The sequence below is a fragment of the Myotis davidii genome, unplaced genomic scaffold (genome assembly GCF_000327345.1).
Source record: "Myotis davidii unplaced genomic scaffold, ASM32734v1 scaffold363, whole genome shotgun sequence".
NCBI lineage: Eukaryota > Metazoa > Chordata > Mammalia > Chiroptera > Vespertilionidae > Myotis > Myotis davidii.
In genome coordinates, this window is record NW_006294069.1 from 3,764,989 (window position 1) to 3,776,272 (window position 11,284).

General features: G+C 40.5%; 1 protein-coding gene across 2 annotated transcripts in view; it reads right to left on the reverse strand.

Moving 5' to 3' along the window:
• The window catches only part of SMG6 (SMG6 nonsense mediated mRNA decay factor), a 242,125-nt gene that overhangs the window by 177,256 nt on the left and 53,585 nt on the right, over positions 1–11,284 (reverse strand). The window contains exon 1 of one of the 2 annotated variants that reach the window (XM_015566788.1): positions 583–680. The exons of the other annotated variant lie outside the window; for it this stretch is intronic. Coding sequence (XP_015422274.1) covers positions 583–657 — 75 coding nt within the window. The 5' untranslated portion in view covers positions 658–680. Of the gene's footprint in view, positions 1–582; positions 681–11,284 lie in introns of those variants that run through there. 2 annotated transcript variants of the gene reach the window in all.

The window sequence follows — 11,284 nt, forward strand, 5'->3', positions numbered from 1 at the left end:
AAAAAAGCCCCTAACATTTTTCTCAATAAACCCACAATCTGCCTGATTAATAATAAGGAAACAGTTCTTCAAAAGTCAAAGAATGTGTGTGCCTTCAATCACACACTATCATCAAGGGACTGTGCACTGTCCAAAAAAAAAAGTATCTGAAAACTTACCCTCCTTCCTACCCACCTACTACAATACAGGAAAACCCCTGACTCTCAGGAAAGGGAGGGGTAAGAACTAATCTAAGAACCCAAAGGAGAACAAAGCTTCAGTTTAAGAAAGATGTGGTCACAAAGGTTTCACAAACCACTCTGCTGTGGGCACCAAAAAGCAAATAACCAGTACAGGGAGCTCTGGCAAACTCGTGTAAGATTTAGATTTAAGCAAGGCACCAAATAAGGGAAGGATTCTGGTGCATCAACTCCTAGAAAAGTGTTTCAAGTTAAAAATGGTTATTCAGGTTTGGATGTGAACTTCTGTATCTGTTCTTTATCAACAGAGGCACCTCTACTTCACTGGCAGCTAGCAGCAGAAAGCAAAGAAAACTGTTAGAATACACATAGACAGCACGACCTGGTACAGCCTGGCATTTACCTGGACACCGAAGACAAGGCTATAAACGGCAATGCAGAACTTGTGGGATTCCACATCCCAACTGGAACCAAGCATCTCCAGGTACAGGCAGGCCGTGATGTCATTTTCCCCCCAACAGCCAGACAGTTCAACATTGAGGCTGAAAACCATAGCACTTTTGGTGAGAGTCAGTTTCACTGTGACTGGAGCTTCCATCTAGTTTTTTATCAGTCATATCTTTTCTATGCTGGTTCCCAGACCCAAAATACCTAGTTCAAAAGACACAGTAAACAACTTCAAATCTCTTTGATTCAATTCTCCTTTTCATTCTCCCTATCCTCTCTCAACAATGAAAATTAATCTTAGGCATACCAGAAAGCAGGAAAACGGTGCTCCATCCCTGCCACTATTACTATTAAATGTATAAAAAATTTGAGTTCAGAGTTAAAAGGAAGAACAGAACAGAAGTGACACAAAATAAAAAACCAATCACTCTGCTGGTTACCCACATGTTTGTTTGTGACAATTTATCAACCTGTATGGCTGATATTATACACTTTCCTGTGTGTATAGTATACTGTAATTAAGGTAGGGTGTTTTTTGGAGCCTGGGCCAGCCTTTCCTACTGCTCCACAAAAAGTCTTTATTCTATAACCAATACTCTTTGTCCATATGCCCTAACCTCTACCAAGATTCTAATTCTCATGTGGTAGAAATGAAGGTGCCCTAACCGGTTTGGCTCAGTGGATAGAGCCTGGGCCTGCGGACTCAAGGGTCCCAGGTTCGATTCTGGTACCTTAGTTGCGGGCACATTCCCAGTAGGAGGTGTGCAGGAGGCAGCTGATCGATGTTTCTCTCTCATCGATATTTCTAATTCCTATCCCTCTCTTCTTCTCTGTAAAAAATCAATAAAATATGTTTAAAAAAAAAAAAAGAAATGAAGGTGACTGCGCTAAAAGTTTGGGGTCCCACCTGGGTGCTGAAAACAATGCTAGTGTTAGGTACCAGATCTGTTGATTGTATAGACCAGTGGTCGGCAAACTCATTAGTCAACAGAGCCAAATTTCAACAGTACAACGATTGAAATTTCTTTTTTGAGAGTCAAATTTTTTAAACTTAAACTATATAGGTAGGTACATTGTTATTAACTTAATTAGGATACTCCTAAGGCTTAGGAAGAGCCACACTCAAGGGGCCAAAGAGCCACATGTGGCTCATGAGCCGCAGTTTGCCGACCACGGGTATAGACTATATTCCTATTTTACAGATGTAGAAAGAAGAAAAGAGATTTAGAAAAGTATGCATGGGGAGAGGGGAAAAAAGGAATATAGTAATCCACAATATTATTGTCCTTTGTGACTCCTAGTCTGCTATAGTCACAAGGGACAACATCTCAGGGCATCTATTAGTGCCTTATTCAACCTTTTCATATATGTCACTTCAAAGTATTGAAAAAGCCATATTGTTTTACAGATCTGTCCAGAAGTCTAAAAGAAAATCTGCCAAAGAAATTCCTGAGAGAGAGTGTCAACTGACTTACACATAGTTTGCTTTACAAATTAGGACTAGCATCTCAAAGATTTGTAGCACAAGTCAGCTCAAAATCTCATTAGACAGAATAAGGTTTTACATCTTTACCAAGAAAATAACAACCCTGAAAAATGCAAATCCATAGAGGGTACGATCCCAACTCCTCTTTCCCATATGCTTCAGTAACTGTAATCCTACTGTGCATGTGAAAGGCAAAAATAGGACTTATTGCCAATGGTTACAACACAAAGCATAACTTATTCCTAAGCCAAGCTGGGCTTGGCTCAGAAAGCTTCCCAGAATGATGGAAGGCATGACTTTAGGATGACTCAACCTTTGCTAATGCATAAAATAAAGCAGAGAAGGACTATTTGAAGGATACACTTCTAGGCTTGGGCCAAATCAAAAGCCCAGAAGTATCAACTTTGTGATAAATCTTCAGTTCCAGCTGAATAATTAGACAGCATCAATATGGACATCTGTACTATGGCCTAAGATAGTCTAATGATAGACTCTTGGCTAGGAATCTCAGAAGCAATCACTTGCAGTTTTTAACCACACCATTGTTTTTATCCATGTTATTCCTTCTGCCAGAAAGTGTGCTACCCACATTGAACTAAAGAATTTTTTCATCCTTCAAAACTAAGGATAGGTCACCTTTCTAGGTAGCCTTCCCTATTCATCTGTATTACCTCTGTACAATGTATATTATTTCTATTATTACACTTGTAACACTTTATTGCAAGTATTTATTTACATATCCGTTTTTCCTACTAGACTATGAGTTGTGAGTATCTTTGAGGGAAGGACCAATACCATTTTATGTGCAGTGACTAGAATGATTAACATATAAAGGTATTCACTAAATATTTATGGAAATGACCCAAATGGGGACAGGGAAAAGCTTGATCCCCTCAGAGATGACTAGCTGCCCTGAGAAAGAGTTTTTACAACTGAACAAGCAAGAGGGAAAAAAATGACCATATGAAACTATGAAACCACTTAGTTAAAGCAACAAAGTTATATACAAGATAAAATAAATTAAAAATGAGAAAGAGGAGCCAAAGAGTAAGAAATTAGAGGTCATTATTAGTAAGGACACTACATAAAATGCATGCCAGGAAGTCCTTTACACTTATTAAAGGAAGTTACAAGTTCAGCTCTAACCACTGGAACAATTAAAATAGAGAATTATTCTACATGACAAATTCACAAATGTACACAAGGTTTAAAAAAAAAAAGCACAACTATCTCTGATACTAAAAACAGAAATTCCTCCTAAGCGTTTCCACGAAGAAGATACCATGTAATGCATATAGCAACGATTCCCTAGGTCTCTTTATTGTTATTTTTCTTAATATAGGCTGATGACCTTGGACCAAAGTACAACTCAGTCAAAGCAATACTACTAGAAACCAATATATCACCTAGGTAAACAGTTCTCTAACAGTTCCAGGCACAGATGGCATGAGAAGAACCATAACAGGAGAGATGCCTAGTGATTCCCATGCTCAATAAATTTTTGCATCAGTGGATAGATGGAAGACAAACAACTGGAAAAATCACTGAAGCTCTTAAAAATAAAAATGTGTAGTAAATACAATTTATGGAAACTCAAGCATCAAAAGGAGTCTTAATAGTATTTTAAGCTCCTTCTGGTCTAGAGAGTCTATATACTAATACTTGGGAAAATAAAACTAAGCAGTAACTTCAATATTAAATATTTATGAGTAAAGTGAAAGGCTTCCAAGAGGGGAAAAACCCGGAGTTTTCCCCTGGAGCCAAACAAACAGTCTGCCGACTGGGGAAAGATCACAAGCCAAGAAAACGACTATTTCACATTCTCTATCTTAGCCCAAACATTGAATCCAAGACAGTGAAATAGAGTAGACAGATGCAATTGTGGAACCTGTAAGAATAGAGAGGGAATGCAGAATGATAGAACTACAAATATGTCTCCCCCAAGAGTATGGGCAGAAACAAAAACCAATATAGGAAATTGGTGAGAAAGGCAACACGGGGAAAACAAAGGTCAATGCAGTCTCTTACCCCACACAACAGGCAGTATGTTACTATATAAAATGAGCTGCTCCCACAGACACATCACCTCACTACTCTACTCCTTCCTATAGCAGTTGCAGATTGAACAAGGATCCAGTGTAAGGGTCTCATTCATATTTAGAAGGCTCTTCACAGAGTAGGAGCTGGGTCCTAAGGGACGATTTATAGTACACCCTCACATACATTCCAGTTGGCTAGAACTCAGCAGCTGATTGCTCCCTTGTCTAACTTGGTAAAGAGCCAAAGGAGGACTTTTTTTCAGTCAACTCTCCCAGGCTGGAAACTCTCTAACCCCAGAGTTCTGGCTTAAGTCTGGATATCAGGTTATTCACGAGATGCCAAAACTACGTCTTTACATTGGCTTTAAACAAGTCTCTCAAGTACACAATACAGATTCCCACAGATCTCAAAATCATCTGGTCATTAAGGCCAAAGATGGCCACTTGTCCTCATATACTAGTAGAGAGGTCATGCTTTTCAAAGCATGGGCAACATCAAAACAAACCTTTCATCAACCTCAACAATTCTTGAAATGGGGGAACAAGCAACAAATATACTCATTAAATGGCCCCCTTAAGACCATTTTATTCTAGACCCTACTGAAAACTCTCTCTATTCCTTTAGCGACTCGAATACTCTCACTATGATTGATCCCTCTCTCATGAAGAGCTGAATCCCAAGTCTGTTTCTCTCGAGGAAGAAGGAAACCTTAACAAGGTGTGTTGTGTTTTTTTTTTTCTCTCATCAAACTCCACACTTAATAGTTCTCAACCAGAACTGTACTGCCCCTCCCAGGAAGTGCTTGGAAATGTGTGTGTGCCACTACTGGCACCTAGTGGGCGGGGCCAGGAATGCTAAACATCCTGAGGTGACGGGTCCACAAAATGAAGAACTGTCCCCCAAAAAGGCAGTTATGCCCTCATTAACAATTAGTGCCCTAAATGAAGGACCTCCACATTAACTATCTTCACCCTTCCCAGCTTCTAGAGCAGTAGTGGGTAAACTTTTTCTGTAAAGGGTCAGACAGTAAATAGTGCAGACCTTGTGGGCCACATATATGTGTTTGTTATATGTCCTTCTTTTTAAACATCCCCTTATGTAAGAATGTCATAAACCAATCTTAGGTTGCAGGTCACTGGCAGACTTTATCTACATCTATTCTAGAGCATTACCTCACTCAGTACAGCCTGTTTATATTGAGATGTTTATTAAAATAAAATATGATGGAGTGTATCATATACACTCTAATAATGTATATACTACAATTATAAAGAACACAATAAGAGCTTCAGAATTTAGTCTTAAAAGATAAGAATTGGGACATATATTTGACTTTTAGTCAATTAAATGGTTCTCTCATCTCTTTTCCTTGCCTATGCTTGTCAGTCACAACTTTCCTTCTGACTTTTCATTTTCAAACGTGTTATTGGAAAGAACACAAGCAGTCTTACCCTCTCCCTGAAAGATATATATTACTTCCTATTCACCATGCGTGCCACTCAAAAAGTCTCTTTAAAATTCTACTGTTAACATTTTTTAAGATGTCTAAACCAAACCAAAGCCTGGAAACTCTGACTGGTATCTGGGTCCTGACTTTCCGGATGGTAACTAAAGGTCACGTGGGGTGGAAAGTGGCCTGTGGGTAACACAGAATACACATATGCACGCGAACAGGATATGTTGGTAATCTGGTTTCCTGAGACCTGGTGAGTTGTGAGAGTTCTCAGCAACACCCTTGGGGAAGATGAAAAACCTTAAGCTGGGCAATACTGGACTTTTAAAAAGTGTCCATTCTTGGAATTTCTAGCTAAAGCAGAATGTGCAGATATACCTCTTCTTTCTCCACATTTTACTTGTCTAAAAATACAAACAAAACAAACACAAAAAATAAATGAGTATTTGACAAGGTTTCTTCAGTGTGGAAGCTGGTGCTTGCAGCATGGCTTATGTCACGTCTCAAGCCCCGAAAGACAGAGTGTGTGGTTTTGGTGTTTAACCAGCCTCAACTGCACCCTGGCACTGTTTCTTCCCTCAGAGAACTTCGCTCTGTCAGAGGAAAGAAACCAGCCTCACATCTTGAAACAAAACGGCTGGGATAAAAATAAAGCCCTGAAGTGGTTTGGTGACCGAGGTCATGTGGGGTGTTAAGGGTTTGTAGGTAGGGCCAATGTACTTTGAGAAGTTCCACTCACTGCCAACCACAAAGACACAAAGACACCAGCCCAAAAGTCCAGCAGTGATCCAGACAAGTAGCCCCAGTCTTTGCCTGTTATGGACTGCTCCTCACAGCACACTTCACATTATCAATAGCTGAAAAACCCAGTCCTGGTCCTGACTTTCTTTAAGAGTAACCTCACTAAGCTATTTCTTTTATTTTTTTAATCTATTTTTATTGATTTCAGAGAGGAAGGACGAGGGAGAGATAGAAACACCAATGATGAGAATCACTGATTGGCTGCCTCCTGCATGCCCCACACTGTGGATGGAGCCCGCAACCCAGGCATGTGCCCTGACTGGGAATCCAACCATGGTCTCCTGATTCATAGGTCGATGTTCAACCACTGAGCCATGCCAATCAGGCACTAAACTGCTTCTTACAGCCTAAGAAAAACAGAGCCAATGTGTAGCCTCTTCCTACAGACAGAGGCTTTTATGAACTCCTGTCATCCCATGTTGCCAAATCTCCATTCACAGAATACTTCCAATAGCTTCTAGGGTAAAAGGGTATGACACGAGGTACATACTGCAAACCATTTTATAAAAGTAAAGGGCTATATACGTAACATGAAGTTAATATAATCCCCACAGCAACCCTAAAAATCATGATGGAATCTTTATATTCATGAGGCTGAAAAATTAAGCTAACTTTCTCTGCTATTATAATTATGAAGCAATGAAATCACCACAGGTAAAACATTTACCTACCAGCATACTCAATTCTTCTCCATCACTGTAGATTAAATCAATGCTTACGTCACCCGGAGAAAAATCAGGCCAAAAACTTTTTTGAGCTTTAGTTCTGGAATTGTCAACCTAAAGGTTCACAACCCTAGGAATTAGAATTCACTCCACTACAAGGCAAGTCATCCTGCCTAAGGAAGCAGGTGTTATAAAATCATGCTTTGACCTATAGTTGTTTTCACAGGACCGGAGGTAGGGGAGAGTGAGAGGAAGGTAGAGGCATTAGACATGTACAACCCACATATCACAGCTTTCTTTTCAGCTCAGTGGTGGTGGTGGCAGCAGCAGCAGCTCAGGTACACAAACTATGCAAGGAGCATTGAAAGCAAGACAAATGATGGGTCTGAAGAAAATGCCACATGTATAACACACTTTTTTAAAAAGTATTTAAACAAGTACAAGTTGAGCATATGAGAACTCTATGCTATACAGGCCAACTGACATGGATTTCCCATAGTAAAACTGCGCTCCTTTGTTGGACAATGTTTACTTTGCTGGACTCTTGATTAAATGCAACAACAACAAAAAAGAAATGCTCATACACTATCTAGTCTCATAGAGCCATGTGTTCAGAGTTAGAACGAAAATCATCATTCTTAATTTATAGTAAAGCCTTGAAGAATAAAATCACCATGGAAACAGGGACACAAGAGATTTAGGCAAGGGCAGCATGCAAAATGTCAGGCAGAAACTATGAATCACAAATCCAGGGAAACAAGGTTCTCATTCTGCCAAAGATTTCAGGTAACTATTAGAAAGCCTGGGGCTGTCTTGTATGAGACAAGATAGTTTATTTCTGACCAATTGGTTTGGTGGGTGGCATTCAGACTTTACCAGAACACAGCCTAAAGTTCTTCAATTCAATGGCTTAAGCAGTATAACTTCTATTTTCACCAAGCTTGGATGCAACAGGATGTTGAGGGGGGAGGAAATCTGTCCTCAAGCTCTGTGTGCAGGCCTCAGATCCCAGAGGTACAAATTTCATTAGGAAACAGGAGTGATACCTTCAGATTCTTTAGGCTCACAACTGGACAGCAGACAAAGATGTAGCCAGCCTGGTAGCAGGACATACGACATGCTGACAACTAGTTTCTGGGTCAACACCAATGAAAATGTCACAGGAAACCCATCAAAACACCTATGGCCCAATAGTTAAGACACTTTTCTGCGTCCAAAGTCAGGCCTGTTTGCGGGAACTGCCAACCTTAAACAGAATCTCTGAGAACTTAAACAGCTGGTTGGATCAGTGGATAGAGCGTCGGCCTGCAGACTGAAGGGTCCCAGGTTTGATTCCAGTCAAGGGCACATGCCTGGGTTGCAGGCTCAATCCCCAGTAAGGCGTGCAGGAAGCAGCCAATCAATGATTCTCATCATTGATGTTTTTTTCTCTCCCCCTTCCTTTCTGAAATCAATAAAAAATACTTTTTTAAAAAAACATAAAAACCTGAACTGCAATAATCCATTTTGGTGGCATGGATCACAAGATCAAATGCCTACACAGGTGGTGTTAAGTGAGCAATGTGCGAGTACAGGAGAGTTTTGGGAGCTAGTGCCAAACTAAAGAACATAAGCCCCTTTAAAAGGGGGTAGCTGCTACTCAAACCTAGCAAATCATTGCCAGATCTTGATTATTTTGTGATTAGCTACCAACTGACTGAAATTTTAACAGAAAACAAATATCCACTATTTATACTACCTGAACCATATCATTAATCTTATTATCACTAAAAATAAGATAATCAGACGCCTATTAATGCAGTGCAAAATAAAGCACACAGCACCACCTACAAAGTACTATTGCCAAAAAAGCTGAACCTGATCTAACCAAGTTTCTAGAGCTAACCCTCACTTACAGGAATATGGGGGAGAAAGGGACACAACAGGGAGACAGACAAGTCCAGAATGTAAGAATTCTACAGGACAACAAACCTGCTTCTTTAACAAGCTAATGACATGAACTTTTTAAAAGAGATGGCAGGATTATTCTTGATTAAAAGAGACTTAGGCCCTGGCCGGTGTTGCTCAGTTGGTTGAACATTGTTCCATGCATGAGGCGGTCAATGGTTGGATTCCTGCTCTGTGCACATACCCGGGTTTCAGGCTCGATCCCCAGTGGGCGGTGTGCAGGAGGCAGCGGATCAATGTTTCTCTTCACATCAGTGTTTCTCTCTCTCTCTCACTCTCCTCCCACCCCCTTCCCTACCTCTAAAATCAATAAAAACATATTTTAAAATTTTTTTAAAGAGATTTAGGAGGCAAAACAATCAAACATAGCATTTACGTCTTGATTTGAACAAAGCCAACTATTATAAGACATTTGTTAGTCTGGGAAATGTAGATCAGATACTGAATGATGCCAAGAACAGGCATGGTAATGGCAATGTGGTAAGAAAAAGTCCATTTACGTTTAAAAGGTGTATATTTAAATTTAATATGCAGCGCTGCAGTGAAGTGATGTGATATCTAGAGTTCACTTTAAAATACTTCAATGGGGATGGAGAGAAGGGAAAGTTGAAACAAATGTGGAAAAATCTTGATAACTGTTGAATACTCGAGTGGCAAGTATATGAAGGCTCATTACATTACTTTCTCGTACGTGTTTAAATTTTTTCATTATTATATAAAACTCTTCTAGTCAAAAATAGGTCTGAATTTAGAATGTGGGCTATCAGTGTGTGAATTGCATACACGTTCATTTTCATTGTTCACTTTGGTGAGAGACAGTAAACAATGCAAAAATAAGTCTAATAGCTTAAAAGATCATTATAACAAAAATATAAGTATGTAAGTAACAATTACCACCATCAATATATACAAAGTTACAATATGCCACTCATTCTTCTTTACATGCATTACCTCATTTAGTCTACCATTATCACTATTTTAGACATGAGGAAACTAAAGCTCCACCAGGTTAAGGAAAATGCCCAAAATCTCACAGCTAATAACTGATAAAACTAGGTCTTGAACTTAGGACTTTCTAAAGCCCAAGCTGTTAACATCTGCACTACCCTGCCTGGATAAAATTAATGAAAGCTATCAAGTTGCCAGTCTCTTAAGCAGGGGTGGGGAACATCTGGCCCGCGGGCCATATAAGGCCAGAGAAAACATTTGGCCTGGTCCTGCATTATGGGTGAGTTAAATGTTTGACCAAATACAGCAGGCTAATTTTTATGTTGATAATTTTGTACGGTCCAAGAATGATGTTAAAATATCCAAATGGCCCTTGACACACAAAAAATTCCCCACCCCTGCTCTAAAAAGATACAATGGACTTACAGGTAACTGTTCATGGAAAGATCTCTCAAGTCCATTAGTAATATTGGGGGGTGAGGTTGGGGGTTTAGGGGAAGCAAAGGTGCCCGGGCTGTGTAGTTCAGTTGGATGGAGTGTCATTCCCAATGCACCAGGATTTTGGGTTCAGGCCCTGGTCAGGGGACATACAAGAATCAGTCAGTGAATGCATAAATAAGTGGAACAACAAATCAACGTGTGTTTTTTCTCTCTCTCTCTCCAAATTCAATAAATAAAAAATTGAAAAAAAGCAAAGGTAACCTTAGCTGGTTTGGCTCAGTGGATAGAGCGTCAGCTTGCGGACTGAAAGGGTACAGGTTCGATTCTCGTCAAGGGCACATGTGCAGGTTGCGAGCTCAATTCCCCAGGAGGGGGCAGCCATCCTCAGTGGGGGGGGCATGCAGGAGGCAGCTGATTAATGATTCTCTCTCATCACTGATGTTTCTATCTTTCCCTCTCCCTTCCTCTCTGAAATCAATCTATATCTATATATATAAAACCCTTATATGCAAATAGACCAAATGGAAGAAAAACCGAACAACCGGTGGCTATGATGTGCGCTGACCATCAGCCACCAGAGGGCATACATGGAACATGGCAGGCGTCAGCAGCAGGCGGCAGAGCATGAAACATGATGGGCGTAGGCCGCGGCAGGATAGTAGAGCAGGTGAGTGGGGGAGCCAGACCAAGGCGGGGCACCAGTCGTTGTCATCAGGGTGAGCCTCTGGTGGTTACTGAAAATTCTTTACTCCCGCATGCCGCAGTCCAGCCCAGTGCTCACACCTGCTGCCAGCGCCAGAGCTGCTGCTGGCACCGGGCACCGGCCCTGATTGCTCGGCACAGTCAGCAAGTGCAAGCAGTGGCTGACAGCCCCAAT